This window comes from Thunnus maccoyii, chromosome 1 (assembly GCF_910596095.1).
Source record: "Thunnus maccoyii chromosome 1, fThuMac1.1, whole genome shotgun sequence".
Taxonomy (NCBI): Eukaryota; Metazoa; Chordata; class Actinopteri; order Scombriformes; family Scombridae; genus Thunnus; species Thunnus maccoyii.
Genome location: NC_056533.1, coordinates 1882285 through 1901486, shown reverse-complemented (window position 1 = coordinate 1901486; position 19202 = coordinate 1882285). Strand labels below are relative to the sequence as shown.

Here is a 19202-nt window from a genome sequence, read left to right as displayed (position 1 = left end):
GACCATTAAGGGCTTTGTAAGTTAGGAGAAGGATTTTAAATTCTATTCTAGATTTTACAGGAAGCCAATGTAGTGAAGCTAAAATGGGAGAAATGTGATCTCTTTTTCTAGTTTTAGTCAATACACGTGCAGCTGCATTCTGGACCAGCTGGAGAGTCTTTAGTGTGCTGGTGGTCATTTAGGAAATTATCGCTCTGTTAATAAGATGCTTTGATGTCTGCCTTGTGGGCGTTGATTGACAGCTGTGACTGACAGTTGGCTCACTTGCTGCTCTCTTACTCCAGTTGGACTAATGTCACAATATTTCCATAAATTTCAAGGACAGGATCACAATTTTTCAAGCCTGTCTTCAAACAGCAGTCAGGTGTCCACATGAGCAGTGAAAGAGGTTTTCCTTGCTGTAATCATTCCTCTTGTTCATACTGGATATTAAAAGATCCTCTTCAAATGTGCTTTCAATGTAAGTGATGGAGGCCAAAATCCACAGTGTGTCCACACAGTCATTTAAAAGTTGATGTGAAGCTTATATTCAGCTTCATCAGTCTGAGTTAGTCATATCAAGTGGATATCTGACACATTTACAGTCTTTTTAGCATCAAATTCCCTCTTTGTGTTTCCTCAGACAGTGTTTCCCTGTTGAGCTGTGGTGGAAGTATAGTAACAAAAAGAGGGACGTTGGCACTAAAAAGACTGTAATGTTGAAAGATATCTACTTGATTTGACTCATTTGGACGCTGAAGCTTCATATTAGCTTCAGATAAACGTTAATACATTTTTGCACAGAAGGAGGACTGTGGATTTTGTCCTCCATCACTTCCATTGTAAGGTCATTATGAAGGGATCTTCTAATGGTCAGTATGAACAGGAGGAATGATTACAGCGAGAAAAACATGTTGTTTGTCAGTGTTAGGGTTAGGGTAGGACATTGAAACAACCAGCATTTCCATTCCAGCCACACAGTCATTTTCAACACAATACCTTCAAACTCTCTGGTAACACCCTTGCAGTCAACCAAATCTATTCCTTTCTCTCTGGCTTCTCTGATTTTCTGACCCAACTATGTGCCACCTCACCTTCTGTTCTATTTCTGGGTGATTTCAATATTCACATTGATGCCACTCACTGTAATCGCCTCTGATTTCCTGGAACTTTTAAAATGCTTCAACTTCACACAACATATCAACTTCCACACTCACAGCCACCATCACATCCTGAATCTGGTTTGCTCCGCTGGTCTGACAATACATCAGCTCTATAATCTTGATCTCAACATCGCTGACCACCTGGCAATCACCATGGATATCAGTATCCAAATTTCAATTTCCATCCTCAAAGAGGACTGCAAAACATCCTTGTGCAATCTCAAATCTATCTCCCCCTCAGCTCTTTCAGCCTGTCTTGCCAATAAAATGTCTGTATCCCCACCACAAGTCCAGCTCCAATCTGTCTAAGAGGTTACTCAAAACTCCTTTTTACAAGTGCTTCTAATGTTTAATTTAACTTCTTGTTCTACTTTGTCCCTTAAGTGTTTTTAACTTCTTTATTTTACTGTCTGTGTAAAGCATCTTTGAGCATCTTGAATAGCATTCTATAAATGAAATGTATCATCATTATTATTACTATTATTATTAATTACTGTTAAAAACTACTTCACACCATTACTGACATTTTTTTAATCAATTTTCTTTGACCATGCTTGTTCGGGGGTATAACAACGTGTAAATTAACTTTCTGATTTCTTTAGAAAAAATGTTATCAGTAAACAGTATAGCATCCGAAAGTCTGAGACCACTTAGGAGAAACTGATCTCAGACTTTTGGACCCTACTATATGTTTTGCTAACATTAGGAACTCCCTACTTGCATCAACAATTCTGGTTTCACAGTAAAGGCCTACAACTTCTCCGTCTTTATAGTAAAACACATTATTTGTAAGATACATACATGAAGTATTAGAGCTATGCTACTGTGACAATGCTGTTGCAGTGGCAGAATTACTGCTAACAAATTATACATGAGGAAAGATTTAAATCCAACTGAAATTAAATAGCATCTTTTTGTCATTTCAGCATACATATCTGCTCTGTAAATCACGTCCTGTGTTCTCCTATGAAAAGAAAATTGCAAACCAAAAGGGAGAAATTTTTATTTTAAATTCTGGTGGTTTCATGATGGCGCACTCTAGTTTTACACAAATTTGATGAAACACCATTCCATTATCCATCTACACAGATGAAGACCTTGATAGAACCTTGATAGAACACCAATAATATGGCAATTTCTTTTTCTTACGAACCTTGAAAATCAAGAGGGCCTTGCAATCCCCTATGAATTCATATCCCTAGTAGGGTTCAGGACTACAAAACAAGCAATAAACAACCAAATTGTTATCTGTAATCATCTGGTATGGCTGCTATGTTTATCATCAAATCTAGAATTATAATTGAATGACACTTTAATCATTAACACTTCATGTATTTACTGTACACTATGTAACTCTTGACCTTTTGTCCATCCTGTTTATTTACCAATTTTAATAATACCTTGGTTAATAACAGCAAAGGAGAACAAGCTAACACTAATGTTAATTATCACTGATGCTAAAGCCTCTTTAAATACTAACCCCTAACCCTAACCCTAATTCTGAAGCTCAAAGTAATTTACAAATGAATTCTGGTAAAGTCATACTGTAGTCATGGTGTAAGCATGTTCGTGTGTATTAGTAATAATAAATAAATACAGTTTACTATGAACTGAAAAGAAATTTGCAACCGTTCCTTTCAATCTTACCATCTTAACATGATAATATTTTGGATACCTTCAGGGAATGTTTTGTCACTGAGAAACGTTGCTGTGGAGTTTTCATTTCTGTCACCATAAAAGGATTCCACTCAGACTGACTGTATTGGGGTAAATGCAGACATCTCAGAGACAGACTTCTAGAAAACAAGTAAAACAAAAACTCATTCCATGACTAGATAACAGTGAGACAAAGTTTTTTTTTTGAGATTTGGAGAAACCGATCCTTTAATGTTATATAAGGGAATACCAACACAAGCAAAAAAAAAAAAGTATACTATACACAGAGGCATTCAAAGAGATATCTTTATGCAATAATGTAACAAGCTGTGAAGTCCTTGGCCAAGCATGAAAGAGATGTTAGTGGAAGAAAAAGCAGATGGTTGAATGCAGGATTCTCAGTGGAAGTTCACCACTAAGGCACAGAGTACAGATCAATGACAGCATGAAGGAACTACCTAGATGAAAATAGGAACACTGTTCCTCTTATTTCTCTATACTGTGTGTTCTCTTATTCAGGGCTTTGAGGAGAGGGCCACATGTCTAGACGAGTAGAGAACCCTGTGCCTCTTCAAATATCATCTGAGAAGGCACAATATTTCTGTAACACAAAACTCAAAGCAATATTAAAATCACAGAAACTGTCAAGTGTACGGGTCATCAGTCTGGTTGCTTTGACATTTGTCTGTGATGGTCTTGGTTGGTTATGGTGATCTGTTGTTCCTGTTGTGAATACTCCTCAAGAAATCTGAGGTGGAATTCCTTCATCTTCTCCAGGAGGACTTCTAGCTTCCCTGGGCTTGGTAGGATGGTCATTCTAGGAAACAAATGTGTTTTCTTTTAGTCAACGCATTTTCTGTCTTCATATTAAATCATCACTTTTACCATAAACTGCTTTAAAAGACATGTTACGGCACATGTTAGATCTGGGAACGGTAATCTCAGAATACCATCTTATTTAGATTCAGTGAGCTATGATTTTATCACACAATGATCTAGCATGCATCTTGATGCCTCTCACTTTTTTTGTTTCCCATATTCTTAAGGCCCCAATCACATTAGCATTTTTGTGACAGTGAAACATCATACCAAATCAAATAATTTCCCCTGGCAGCTGCTGGTGGATTCATTTGTGGAGATGTGGAGGGAGTAAATCTCAGCTCAAACTTCAATTTTGGTGAACTTTGACACAATTTGCCAATGTTTAATAATCCGTGTCAGAGTACAAACAGCTCCACAACTGTGATGCTGTATGGTCAGCAGTCAGTCATGGGACAATCCGTGGTACAAAACTGTCTCTTGAATAAAACTCAGTCTCAAACAATTTTAGGCAATGAAAGAATATTGAGATACATAAATCTCATGATCTCAAATCATATAAAATAAACACTGTTGGTGGAAGAAAATGTTCATATCTAACCTGAAGTGATAGGTTCCCTCTCTCTGGCCGAATCCACTTCCTGGAACTACACAGATACCTGTTTCCTCCAGCAGTTTGAGACAGTACAGCATGTCAGGAGCTATGGACAGGGACTGCAGCAGATACACAGAGACAGCAACGATACATTTAGTTGATTTCCATCTCATACCCACTGTGATCTCAGCCCCCAAATTATGCTTCTGTTCTATTCAGCTGCTTTCCATCTGGACACAGACCGGACACATGTTCAAGGAAATTCACTGCCTGTCGCTCAATGCATGCTGGGATCAGACGATTTATTCTTTATGAGCCACTTATTCTAAGTGTATGTATAAGATAAAGGCATAGCTTGGACTTTTGACACAAGCTAGCAGATATGCACAGACATTTCGACATGCAGTGGATGGCTATATTTAAAAATGGATGTGTGATTGACATCAGTCTAATTAGCGTTAACAGAAGGTGACTTCTCAACTTCCATGAACTGTCAGACAGTGCAGGACTATTACAAGTGACACATGTACATATGGTTTATTCATCGCCATAAAGCTTCTGCAGAGTTTATTCACAGTGAGACAGAAGAAATTATGGATTGCATTTAATTTCTTGATATAACTATCAGTGTGTGTCTGTATAATGCGATTAGCAAATTTCAACCATAGTGAATACACCGGTATTACATAAACAATTTGTGATGAAATATCACATTATTATCCAGTATTAACTAACCTTAACCCTTTAAAAAAAAAAAGACAGGTTTCCTTATAGCCTCACAGTCCAATTTACATAATCCTCAACTGGGGTCAACTGAGCATCAGATTAAGAAAGAGAGATAGATGACAGATTTTCCAAAGACAGAAGCAATCACTGGCTCTGTGTCAATACTGTGAAGATACTTAAAAATGAGAAAGACATGACCTCACATCTTAATCATGAAATTAAGTGCATCACATGTCAATAATTGATGAAAATAAAAAAAAATGACATGTGCAGCAAACAGACTGTAAAAAGCATCTTTTACCAGACAGAAGCTTACCCATCTGAACTATTTCTCAGTGGCAATAAGAGACTGCAGTAAGCTGTTAAATACAAGGGAGAGAAAGAGACCCGCACATGGACAGAAAAACACTAAGGCAGCATGAGACCACTAAAGCTACGTAATATGTCTAAGATATAAGAAAAAAAATGAAAAAAATCTAAGGCATTAAAATATTTCAAGAAATTTGACATTACTTGGAGAGCTAGTACATGTACACATGAATTTTGGTGTCAGTTGGTGGAAGTAGTACAAATAACTAAGTCTGAGACCACTTTCCCATTTATTTTTGTGAGAAAGTGGTCTCAGACTTTTGGACCCTATTGTTCTGTGAAGTGAACTTCTGTTGTTTTGCATCAATTAACAAAAAAAACACAGCACAGGAAAAATTCCATTACATTAAAGAGTGCCTAAAGAGTAACAGACCTGGGCTTCCTGAATTGCTCGTGGTGGGATGAAGATCTGAGGGAAGGCATACATGGCTCCTTGGACTGGGTTGCACTTAATCCCAGGGACCGAGTTGAGGATTTGCTCTGTAAGCCTGGCCTTGTGAGCCAGGGCATCCAGGACTGAGCTCTTTTCCTGGGCACCAACATAACACATAAAACAATCAAGGTAACTCATGGTCAGGTACGCATCACATACACTGTACACACACGGGGTGGGGGTACCCATTACTCAGGTGAAAACTGTAAAGTGCATATATATATATATATACATATATATACATATATATATATATATACATATATATACATATATATATATATATACATATATATATATATATATACATATATATATATATATATATATATATATATATGAAATTGTTGGGTCTCTGTAAATTAAAAGAGTATGGTCTAGACCTGCTCTATGTGAGAGGTGCCCTGAGATTCTCCCTTCTACTGAGAACTGACAGTATTCCACTGGATTCATGCAAAGACAGGGGGCACCATTGTGAAAATATTTTCAAATATTTTGTTGAAATAAAATGAATGAATTATTTAATTAATTTAATTAATTTAATTAATTAAAGCTGAACTCACATCTAATCACGTTGTGAGGCATGTCTACATGTCTTCCTGTGGCAATAGCAGTGTATTAAAATGTTGTAGTCCTACATCATCTGTATGTTTGTTCTTGTTTACTATATATATATTCATATGTCAATGCATGTAGCAAATATAATAAGCACCCCCCCCCCCCAACCGAAGTATTTTGACCATGTCCTTTTGACTGGACACTGTGAACATCTGCAGTTATTTTGAACAACAAGAGGCCAGAGACACACACCTTGGTAAACTGAGCATACGAGGGCTCATGCACTTTGGGGGGATTTACAATGACGTTCATAGCTGCCTGTCCAGAGACAGGAGGGCAGAGACGAACAGACAGCAGTTTGACCAGCTGGGCCTTCACTTGTGGATCCATGTTCAACACCTCCATGTAGCCTCCACGGAAACCACACCTGGGTGGGAGACAGAAACACAGAGTAGTGGACAAATGACATGGAAAGTCATGGGTCAACAAAAAGGCAATCTACACTAGGAGTGTAATAATACAAGTATTCATACCAAACCACTTGGTTCTTCAGTGAAATAAAAAAAAAAAAAAACTGTCAATTTCTCCATGAGATGTGTGGCTCATATAGAAAACATAAGTGAGTTGGAGCAAGTGATTCAGATCCACTGCTTAGAAGTTTTTTGGTTTTTCAGTCAGTTACAGCGACACTGGATAATGGGTAGGGGACTGGAAAAAAAGTTAGTTAGTTATGTCTCTGTGAACAGAAACAATCAGAAATACTGAACCATTGTGTCTGTTACAGCCCTGCTTAATTGTGCCTTCATGTGTGCATTAGTCAGTCTGTTGTGTCTGAACTTTATACATGAGCACAGGCTGCAGTTGTCCAGGAATTATCCACTGCCCTGGCAGCTGCTCTAACCACCGATGGCTGGAGCTACTGAACTGTGTGAAACCTGACTGAGTATGAACATAAACTGTGCTCAACGAATGTGAAAAGCCTGAACTGCAGTGCCGACTCTAATGGTCAATTTAAGTTCTTCATAAATATACTGAACTTGTCTTAAAAGAACATTTCAACATTTTGCAAAATACACTTATTTGTTCTCTTATTATGAGTTGGATGAGGAGATTGATACACTGTCATGTCTGAGACTGGTATCAATCTTCTCATCTAACTCAACAAAGAAACTTGAATTGAGTTTCGCAAAATGTGGAACTATTCCTCTAAAGAACAATTTTCATTTTATAGCTTTGTATTTGATAACATGCAGGTAGGAGTCTTTTGGATAACAGTGGAGCCTTACTGACATGTATTGACATTTGTATGCTATATCAATACTAAAACGTCCCTCTCCCTGCTCAGCTTCACCTCAGACATGTCTAATAAATTGTGTTTCTGTTCCAGACACAACTGGACAGCCCAGGAATACACTCAAGAATTGTCTCTCCTAACTTGTCAGAAACACTGCAGAAATGAAGGTCTAAAACAGAGCTGAGAATGTCAGAAAACTGGGAAGTCTTCTTAGAAAAAAGGCCTATCTCTAATAATAACCTAACTTGCATACAAGCCTAATGCTCTTTTCAGTGGAGTTAAAAGTAAGTTAAGTTGTAAAAGCACATTTTAATGTTCATTCAAATGTACACTCTGTTCGTGTGCAGGTATCCTGTGATGAGATAAGAGCTCAGATAAGAGGATACTCACTCTCCAGTGTAGCCCTTGGAGGTGGAGTGGAAGGAGGCCAGTTCCACATTGTTGAAGTACTCAGGGCCCATCTCACAGAGAACCTTCTTAAAGGAGTGGAACTGACAGTCTGAGGAGTACACGTTGTCCTGGTAAACCTGTAAAAATACCAGCCAGGTTGATGAAAAACTGGTATCACACAAAAACATCTTTCCAATTACTGACAAAGGAAGTCTGTTGGAATTGTTGCAGCCAATGTAAGCTGCAGTTTGTAGCCTTCATGGGAGGCTTACATGAGAGCCAGTGGCATTCAATATAAAAAACACAGATTGGTTCTTAACGTCAGAATATGAAGACCACTGTTGGGGAAAAAGAAAAATCTAAGATTTGGAAAATAAGGTCTGACTAATTTAGAAAAAAACAAACTTACTTTTATGGAATAAACTAGAGAAAAATAGAAATGATAATATCTCAATAATAAAGTTGTGAATTTGCAAGAAGAAAAGCATTTTATCTGTTCGCTATGTGCACAAATGCAAGCACTTAAAGACAAGGGACACAAAAAAGTCTGGGGATGCCAGACTAAGTAGTATATTATATTATATTAGTATTAAAATACACATCACACAATATTAGGACTTCATTATGGACATATATATTCTGGCCTTTTCCTGTTCATTTATTGCAGAAATCTCAGAGATACTGACATTTTGAGATATCTCAAAAAGTGGACAAATAAAACCAAAACTGTTAGCATGGAAACATACAACTAGAGGGAAGTGGACAAGTATGCCATTTGTAATTTGGGAGAATTTACCCTCTTGGTGCTCCCACTGAGAACCAAGTGTGAATACAGATAACTTTCCACATGTTGCTCAATCTGAATATGACCCATGATGCAGTACAGCCAGGCGCTGTGAAGACATTGATGTGGTTTGACAGTTATGGAATTTACCTCATCAGCCATGACAAACAGATTTTCTTCATAGGCAAAGTGAAGGACCTCCTCTATACACTTCTTACTCTGCACCTGACCTAGAGAACAGAGAGGGGATGTCAGAGGGTTAGAAAGACAGAGGTAACTGCTATGCACACTGGAAGTACATACCACACTGGTGTCATGGCAACAAATATGCTTTCATGTATAAGTGTCCAGGTGCAAGGTATTCAAAAATATGGCAACAAGCAATGGAAGTGTCACAGTAAAAAGCATTACATGCTGATACACTTCAGAACTTAACACAGTCTGAGAGTGACCCTGACCCAGCCAACAAACACTACTGACATAGTACAGTGGAAGCAACTGGGAGATTTTTGTGAATAGGGGAAGCTAGCTGTCCCACTGTCCCACTGCAGCATAATTGATGTTTACAAAACACTGAAGTAGGAGAATAGCTATAGTATGTTCTCATGCAACTGGCATGGATATTCACACACATGTCACAAAAAATGACTTAAATGTTCTATAATAAGCATAGAAATGTGAAAGTGGTCAAAAGACACAAAACTTGTATTTCAACCAGAGGCAGCAGGTGGGATAGTCCCAGGGGCTAAAAAAGCTTTAGGGGTGGGGTTTGCAGGGATGACTGTGGCTGATTGGTCAAACACAGACACTTCGTTCATAAAGCAAGGAAGTACAGTGGAAACCGCTTATAATGATCATGTCCGTCCATGTCAAATTGATCACTGTAAGTAGATGATTGTTATAACTGATTTTTTCTTTTTCTTAATTTCTAACGTAAATTACCATCTAATTGACATTTGTATATTTATTACATGAATATAAAGTAATGAGACAGGCAGCTTCGGTATTTACTGAATTTTATTGACTGTTTGAAAATACAGAACAGCTGTTTAAACGCTTGTTGTTTCGCTGCTGCATCTCGTTGGCTCGTTTTTGACAGCTTGTCATAAGCTTCAAGGAGACTACGTTTTTCATTGAGAGAAAATGACTTTGTTTTTCCCATCATGATTTCAGTGTGCATTCAGCACCAACCTCAGGTCACCAGGCTGATAGATTGTGTGTTTAGGCTGCGGGGGTGGAGGCCACAGCGGCCCGCAGCGAGAAAATTGAACCAGAATCAACTTTTGGAGAAACACAACTTGTAACGCTGTACAACCCTACCATGAGGGAAGACAAAACATTGCTAGGAAGAGGGGAGGACATTTCTCTTTGTTTGATGACATTAAAAGTAAAGTTAGGCTTTGCTGATGGCTTCCCGACTCATTTAAAAAAGATGAGAGAAATAGAGAGAGAGAGAGAGAGAGAGAGAGATGGAGAGAGACAGAGAGAGAGAGAGAGAAGCAGTGGTTGATCGAGCTAGAGAGTGGTAGCGAGAAAGGTGAATGAGAGCAATTAAATGTTATTTTCTGATTGTTTTACAGCAATTACATTAATCATCCACACCCCGCACCTCCACACAAACCTGCAGAGGTGTGCCTCAACGCCTGATAATGGTGGTGCAGCCGCTAAATACACATCATACATGTATTATGTGAGTAAAGTAAAAAGAAAATAGAATTTCTGTAGCTTTTAATTTTTTTTCCATATTTTTTCATGTATGAAAAGACCCAAAATGAACACTGTTAGCTGACTACTTGATTTCTATAAGTGAATTATTCAAACAGCATTCGTATAGGAATGATTCTGTCCAGAGCTTTTTGATCCATATAAGCAGTTGATTACTGTAACCGTGATCACCAAGCAGTTTCCACTGGACTCTAGTTTTGATATGAGGACAAGGGATTCTCATTGCCAATGCATTAAATCGAAATGTTTTCCTAATATTTTGTCCACCTTATTAACATACATGAGGGTGGCAAAATATTAGGAACACTTTTCAGTATAATACAAACCAGTACACCAGCACCACCTATTACAACCTCAATGATAAACATAAGGTAGAATTATCACCTTTCTGACAATGTCAACAAAAACTGAAACGTATAAGCTTCGTAATTGTAAAATTTATGGCAGAGCTGTTGTATTGGATTGCAGTATATTACACAGGTGTTCCTAATAAAGTGTTCGGTGTACATACGCACACACATAAATGCATCCTACCAGTGGGGTTTCCAGGGTTGATGATGCAGAGGACTCTGGGCTGGCAGTGCTGCTTGGCTGTCAGGTAAGCTCGCTGCAGTTCTTCAACATCTAGTGCCCAGCAATTGGCCTCATCAAGGTAGTAGTTGATCTGCACTGCCCCCAGCTCTGAGATGGCTGCAGAGTACAGTGGGTACTGAGGGATGGGAATCATCACACCCGTCCTGGAGCTGCCCTGACCCGACACTAGCAGCTTCAGGATGCTCTACAAAACAACAGATATGACTGATGTGGTTAATTTGTTTGTAGAAGCTGCTCCCCACAATCAAACTGACATACTGCTAACCCAATCAGACGTATGTTACAGAACTACATTTTGTGTCATTAAGAAATCACACCACACACAGTTCAGCACAGAATAATTCCGAACTCCTGCCAGAACTGATCCAGATTTCAGCCGCGCTCTTCCACCCTCTTCTCTGAAACCGCTTCACTTTGCCATCGCTGTTAGCATTTCTCCCACTTTGGTAGAAGTGCAATCACTATTATGACAAGTGTCATTCATGTCAAGCCCCTTGTTTCTTTGTCTGCCCCCTCCCATCATCTCAAAAGCAGTGTTTCATACCATGATGCCATCACTGGCCCCTGTGGTGAGGTAGATGTTGTTCCAGTCAGAAAGTACACCCTGGTCTCTGCGCGTGATGTAGTCAGCAATATCCTGACGGATGCACTCCACTCCCTGGCTGGCACTGTACGAGCCTGAACCAAAAACACACAATATACAATATACACCAAATAGTTTTTCAAATGCAATAATAACGATAAATATGAATAATAACTTTTATTTTAATGGAGATATTAGTCAGTGTAACTTCATGTTTTACATAGATTGCTGCACTCAAGGGTAAAATTACATGAAATCCACAAAAAAGAAGTTTCTCCACTGCTAAGCAGCACTATGTTGCTTGTGGTTAGTAATTACAGTTTGTTGTACTTTCTTTCCATACACCAATGTCCTACACACAATTAGCAGAACAGAGCACTTGCCGCAGCTGATTACAGTAACCAGTAGGCTTGCCGCAGTAGTCGTAGTACTGGTGTTACATGGTGTTACATGGTGTTACATGGTGTTAGGACATACACTGATTACATTACTTGCCCATCGCCCATACCATCATTTTGTTTATTTCTATATAAATAAAACCCATTTAGTTCATTTTTGCATATCAGCATCCACATTCATCAAATAAAAAAAAGTACTGAGCGTGTTATCAATACTTAGTAGTTTATTATAAACTACTAGAGTTTCTGCTCCGTGAGTCAGCAGCAGCAGCATAGTCACAGCCAAAAGTAGCAGACTGAGACTTCTGTCCTCAGTGCTGCTCTGTTCTGTAAACTAACATAACATTAGCTGTTAGCGAGCAGCTGCTCTCATGTCTCCTCAGGTCTAGGTGCTTGTTTTCGGCAGCAACTCTCTGCCTGCCCAGCCTGCTCTCAGTGTGTCTCTCTCCAGATGTCAGACAGGTTTCTCTGGTATGGTTCTAAGCAGTGGTTGTCCTCTGGCTCGTCCCTGCATCTGTTTGTGCTGCAGGCCGGCTGTACATGGAGGAGGACCCGCTGGCAGCGGCCTGAAGCCCACCATCACTAACTCTTAAGTAAAGGGAAGATCTAAAATAAAAATCCAACGTTGACAATCAAAGTAAGTGCTCTATGGATGAGCGTCAGACGCATATCTTATCTTGCAAAATGTTCGGTGTAATCGGTGACACCGGTGTTGTCATGAGTTTATTAACTGGTGGGAGAAATTTCACACCGTGACATCCCTAGTAACCACACCAATAGAAAAGAAACTAACTCCTTGTCTGCATGTGATGTTTTACCTCACGAAAAGAGTAAATGCTTAAGACCTGCAGGCTCACAGACCAGAAATGCCCATCAGAAACAGACAAATTTAACCACGAACAAATGTGTGGCACACCATTTTCAGATTTCTCTTCCCTGCAAATGTGCATAATTTACTAGTCTGGCTTTTTATGGGGCTGAGCCCTCCTCGTGTGTGCAGTGCAGCAGAGTAGAGACAGATAGCAGTGGAGGCTTGGAGAGTTGATGACAACTAAACTTGTTAGGTTAGCAAGAGCAATAAAAACATCACAAGTAAAAAGCCAAGAAGAGTAAATCTGTGCAAAAGATGGACAGACTCCAAATAACCAAAAATATTGCTGTAAAAATGTGATTTGCGTCACAATGAAATAAACAATAGAGCATAATATGAAAGGATAGACATTTTTCTCTTGTCAAACGATACTAGTAAGTAGATCAGTTCGTTGTTGGTTTGGTTGATTGGTTGACAATAAGAAAAATATAGAAAATCATCAGCCTTATCCTTTAATGATTCTTGGTAAATATGCCTCTATGTGCTATTGTATTATATAATCTGCCACTCCTCTCAAACACACAGTTTACCCATCTATAGCTGACAGAAACAGGAAAACACACACACACGCACAAACCTAGGCTCTGTCCACCACAGTCCTGAAGGATGCGCTTGGCTCGCTGTTTGGCATCATCGGGGAAAGCCGGACTATCCAGCAGTTCTGGGAAACAACACAGAGCCACCACCTACAGAAAGGCCAAATGTTAAAAGATAAGTTTCCTTATATTGTATTCAATCAATCAGATCAATCATTTAGTTCATATATATGATCAGTTCATATTAAGACAAGCTCCTTTCAACAAATTTCCATAGGGAAAATTGAATGTGAAACAGACGAGGCATTTTCATTTTTAAATTTTAGACCATATGCTTAAACTTTTCCTGCTGATGTATCTTATGGGGAATGTGAGGTCACTCTCCAGCACAGGTCAACTGACTGGTTTACTGAACAAACCAGCTCAACTACAGGTGCAGTTTGCTCACTCTTACAGAGATATGGCAGAATGGGAATATATAGTTCATTCAGAAAGTATTCAGACCCCTTCACTTTTTTCACATTTTATATTGCAGCCTTATACTAAAATTGTTTAAATTCATTTTTTCCCCCTCATTAATCTACACTCAATACCCCATACTGACAAAACAAAATTTTAGATTTTTTTGCAAATGAATAAAAGGGAAAAACTAAAATATCACATTGACATAAGTATTGAGACCCTTTGCTATGACACTAGAAATTTAGCTCAAGTGCCTTCCATTCCTCTTGATCATCTTTTAGATGTTTCTTCAGCTTGACTGGAGGCCACTTGTGGTAAAATTAATTGATTGGACATGATTTGGAAAGGGGCATACCTGTCTATATGAGGTCTCACACTGCAGAGCTCAGAGACAGGATTATGTAGAGACACAGATCTGAGGAAGGCTACAAAAAACAATTCTGCTGCGTTGAAGGTTCCCAAGAGCACAGTGGCCTTCAGAATTCTTAAATGGAAGAAGTCTGGAACAAACCAGATGTGCTTTTCATTACGCTAACATGCCTCCTCACTTCCCTCACTCGCATCTTAGCTCCTCCCAGTGAGGATATATGAGAGAGATGCGAGGAGGAGACGTGAGGACGGACATGGTGCCTACACACTTTACACATCCACAAGCTTCAGGCTGATGAGAAGCTTGAGAGAGCCTTCTCCTTTGAGTCTGTTTACATTATTAACTACATTATTTAAAAAAAAAATAGATTTGGCATCTGTGAACCAACTCAGAATTGTAGAAAAATCTTGATTCTGATGTGAATTATGTTCACCAGTCCCTTACATAACGAATGCACAGAAATAGTGTCTTAGTTCTCACTGTTAGCAGAGACTACAGTCTACTGTGCAATTCATACATTTCGCTGATAAACCACAGATCTCTGTCTGTCTGTCTCTCTGTCTCTCTGTCTCTCTGTCTCTCTCTCTCTCTCTCTCTCTCTCTCTCTCTCTCTCTCTCTCTCTCTCTCTCTCTAAATGACATTTAAACATCATTTTCTGGTCAAGAGAAGGGTCAACTGATACGGGTTTAACCTGCATCACAGGGTGAGTCTAAACACAGTATACCTGAGCCATTTCCTCTACAAGTCTTCCAGCTTCCTTTCTATGTCATGAAGTGACTCTGTATCTGAACAACTCAGTACAAAGTGACATCAGTGTTGGGTGTACTTACAGGTGCAACAGAGCACTCTTTTGATCATACCCATCAGTGGTCAGAGGTTCAACACAGCTTAAAACTTTCAACCAGGAAGAACATGAAAACACTTTTAGACAATGTTGTGACTAGATTTAGTCTGGTGTTCACAGACAGTTGATGGTCTCTCCCCTCACGTGTTGTCATATAAGTACAAATAAACCACTTAATGACAATCCAGCAAACCCCATCCAATGAAAAAGGCTACTGGATGTGCCTGAAAGCTTCTGATTAAAAATTGGATTGGACCTTTTCAAGCTGCTGTTTCCAAGCAGCTTGAAAAAAGCAAATAATGTTGATTAATTGAGCTTGAATGTTAAGTCAAACTCAATGTCAAAGTGTGTTTCATTCAAGTGCAATCGAAATGTCTAGTAACTCATCAAGTGCCCATCTGTACTAGGTAGACAAAGACCTACAGGTGACAGATGCTTTAAGCAGTTAAGACAAACAGTAGGTCTGTTGCTTCCTAATTCAACCCTTACCTGACGGAGGAAAGTGATTGGCTGCTGGCCCATGGCATGGGCATCACCAATGTTGGCTTTGATGACCTCAGTGAAAGGCTGTTTGACTCCCTGGAGAGACAAGAAGCAAATCATCATAAATACGTCATCAAGCTAATTTGAGGCTTTTGAACCTCCTCAGCTTTGGCACTTAATTCTACAAGTCTTGAGAACTCTTCTAAAGGGATGAACACCATCCTGAAAGACACCACTCCCATCAGGATAGAAATGTTTCATCACAGGGTAAAGGTGGAGACCCTTCCCTCTAAGGGGACAAGTGGACCCAAACCATGCAAGCACAATGCCCCCCACAGCATAACAGAACCATCGGTGTGAAAACAAAGCCTTTAACTATGTGTATTTATCTATGAAGGGAAGATGGAAGGACATTGGAATTTGTACACTAAATGATCATGCATACAGCTATTCCCACATACATCTTCCTACTAGCTACCCCACATACCATTTTAGTCCTATGAAAATGGCTGAAAAATGCAACCACACCTTGTTTTATTCTTAATATCTTCATGTCCATTAGTGGTAGAGACCTCAAATACCGGCACAAAATAAACAAAAGATTGTATTTATGGAGGAAATAATGATTGATACCTTAAGGGTGCAAAAAATGGGTTTAAAATACCCTCAATATCACTCATAAAGGAATTTTTCACTTTTTTTCTAAATCTAGGGCCTTATAGAAAATCCATATGCAGTACAAACTTTTTATGGTTGAGTCATACTGAGAACATGTTTGTCTTCCATCCTACAAACTTTGGTGAGGCTAGGAATAATACTTTTCAAGATTAACGCCCAAACATGGCTTCCCAGATCAGGTGTTGAGAGTGTAAAAATTAAAAAAAAATATATCAAGGGCCAAAAAAATATTAAAACATTGGAATTGAACAAAAATATTTTACAGGCCTTATTTATCTTTGGGACCCAAACATTATATACATTAACAAAATCTGAGAGGGTGCTGCAACCACTTTCCTAGATTCTGTCTGATTTGACATGGAATGACCCATATTATGTGTCATTTCTGGCAGTTTATTGGACTTAATTTCAACAGCAGGGTAACACCATGGTTTTAATGCCTCGCCTCTCTGGGGGCAGGATTAATGGAACAAGTTATCTTCACACGGACATTGTATTTATTTCGTTATCTACAGTAAAATTGTGAAAATGTCTGTATAAATTTCGATGTCAACTCTGAAAGTCAAACATCAGCTTTCATCACGGGTGTACATATATGTGCTGGATGGCCGGATCTGGTCCCCTGCTCTTTAAAGAGCTTCAGAGCACAAGCTGTGATAGTGAGAGATGATGCAACCTGTTCAGCTCTGCTGACATTGACAGCTGCATGTAGTGCTGCGTGTGTGTGTGTGTGTGTGTGTGTGTGTGTGTCTGAAATTCAACCAGCTTTTTACAGCTTTCCATCCTCAGACAGAGCGCAGGACGGTAGTGAACGGAATCTGTCAGCTGTTAAAGACAAACGTAACTACAAACAGCGCATATCAATTATTTGCTGTAAATATAGATGAAAAAACAAATCTTTGAAACCAGTGGGCTAGTGACGTTAGCTATACTGTAGCTACTAACCTGCTGCAGCCTCCTCTCCAGGTCTCCCGCCTTGATAACGATGGGCCCCCTCACTGCGTACTCCACCGCTTTCACCTGCGGGTTTAAAGTTTCCATGGTCAGGGTCCTCTCTCTCATCCTGGATGGGTCCCCTGCCTCCACAGGAGCCTCTGCTGTGCTGAACCGTTTCAGTCCAGACTGAACTGGAGGCCCCTGCGTTTTAAGTCGCGCATCCTGCCATAGATATGAATTGATCGACTTCATCCGGTGGAGGACAGGCTGAGAGCGATGGACTATGTGTTGAAGACGAAACATGTTTCCTCTGGATCTGCTCGATGAGTCATCAGTCAACAACACCGATTAATATTTACAGCAATCCGATTGCGTGACCGTAACACTGTGCTCTTCTCATTTCTCTGCTTTGTGCCTCCTTGTCTCCTCTCTCCTCCATCCTCCTGCTCGTGACCCGGAAATCGATATCAGCGCGTCATATGTTTAAGGCTGTTTCAATTCCTAAAAATGCATCTGGAGGAGAGAGAAGCGAGGAGAGAGGAGAGGCTTCCTGGAGGAGCTATGAGCGAGGATGCACAGGTGAATCCTTTGCGGAAGTCTTTTCAGCATCCGTGACGTATAAAAGAGACGTGACACACAGCTGGAATATACAAAACCATTTGTAGTGCGTCACACAATAAAATATATAAAGGATATGCGTGTGTGCACGCGCGTTAAATAAAATATAATAATGTGTGACATTCGCACATTCTTGTTATATCATATATATTATTACGTTGTGATTTGAAATAGAAGTAAATATATACGTTGTCATGAACACTGTTATGCTCATCTGTCAGAGAACAGAAAATACAGCGGCAGGCTGTAACCGAACAACGGACAGATGATGCAGCTCTGCCGCATGTTTCATTAACATGACGGCTCCGAAGCGAGGATGTCTCATTCTGTTAAATGCCTGTGACCTCGATTCCTCTCTCCTCGTGTCTCTTCCTCACCTCCTCCGCTCGCATCTCAGGAGGGAGGAACATGACATGACATGAAGACATGATGAGAGGAGGCGAGAAAAGGAATCGAGGATGTGCAAACTGAGAAATGAGAAGAGGGAGGAAACTTCCTCGCTCACTAAAGCGTCATTTTAAGGAGAGGACAAGTTGTCATGACGCACTTCATCCTAAATGTCAAATATGAATAAGTCAGCAATATAAATGACTAAATAACAGTTTAAACTCTAAAGTTTGCATTTAAAATTCATGTACAATTAATTAATACTTTACACTGTTACTTAATAATTTATACATACTGATAGCTAGAAGGAACACCCCTGATAACTGCTCCAATGTTTTTATCATTTGATTGTAGATCTATAGAAGCATCCGGCTGTCACAGAATAAGACACGAACAGACCATTTAAATCTGTTAATTACTAAAAGAACAAAACCGATATGAACAATAAAAACAGCCGTAGCCTGAAGAATATGTCTAAATAAAACGTTGCTTATTTAGTTTGTGAAAGTCTGACATGCTTTTCAGGCTCAGGATGATTTTGTAGGAGACAAGTGACTGTGCAGCGTCATACTTTCCTGAAGGAGCTGAGACGCACTGAAACGGAGAAGAAGAAGAAAGGAGAAGCCTTTTGGCTTATGAAGAAAAATAGTAGTGTTTTTATGATTGATTCATGATTCAGTAATCTTTATTTTATAAATAAATAGGCTATGAGAAGCTGCTGTTGGTGCTTTCATTCCTTTTCCACAGGTAGTTTTGCTGATCTGCTGTATTATAACAGCAGCCCGACAGTTTACTGTCCTGTCAGATCAGCCGACCAATCAATACACACATTGGATCAAAGGAGTGTTGCTGTCCTCTCTCCTCTCTCCTCATCTCCTCCAGGTGCATTTAAAGGATTGGTATAGCCTCCATGATGGTGGAGGGAGATCGGTTTCCGGGTCACGGAGGAA

At 39.4% G+C, this 19202-nt stretch overlaps 1 protein-coding gene across 2 annotated transcripts; it reads right to left on the bottom strand.

Moving 5' to 3' along the window:
- Positions 1 to 3090: 3090 nt before the first annotated feature.
- gpt2 (glutamic pyruvate transaminase (alanine aminotransferase) 2) lies at positions 3091 to 17854 on the bottom strand. Of its 2 annotated transcripts, none has more exons than XM_042417423.1 (11): positions 17257 to 17854; positions 15640 to 15729; positions 13515 to 13623; positions 11630 to 11763; positions 11011 to 11269; positions 8917 to 8996; positions 7983 to 8119; positions 6551 to 6725; positions 5681 to 5836; positions 4219 to 4331; positions 3091 to 3615 (listed from the first exon to the last, which is right to left on the bottom strand). In XM_042417423.1, exons 1-11 carry the CDS (start codon positions 17548 to 17550, stop codon positions 3459 to 3461), a joined length of 1704 nt encoding a protein of 567 aa, XP_042273357.1. In that variant the 5' UTR covers positions 17551 to 17854; the 3' UTR covers positions 3091 to 3458. The 2 variants fall into 2 exon arrangements, with proteins under 2 accessions (XP_042273357.1, XP_042273360.1); XM_042417426.1 differs by having other exon boundaries at positions 11026 to 11269; positions 17257 to 17852.
- Between the last annotated feature and the right edge of the window lie 1348 nt (positions 17855 to 19202).

Excerpts from the sequence above, each read along its gene's own strand:
- gpt2 (XM_042417423.1), bottom strand. The coding sequence starts at position 17,550 with ATGTTTCGTCTTCAACACATAGTCCATCGCTCTCAGCCTGTCCTCCAC. Across the intron at positions 6,726-7,982 it reads TCCAAGGGCTACACTGGAGA|GTGTGGTTTCCGTGGAGGCT; the intron begins GTGAGTATCCTC and ends TCTCCCACCCAG. Across the intron at positions 3,616-4,218 it reads GAGGGAACCTATCACTTCAG|AATGACCATCCTACCAAGCC; the intron begins GTTAGATATGAA and ends TTTGTTTCCTAG.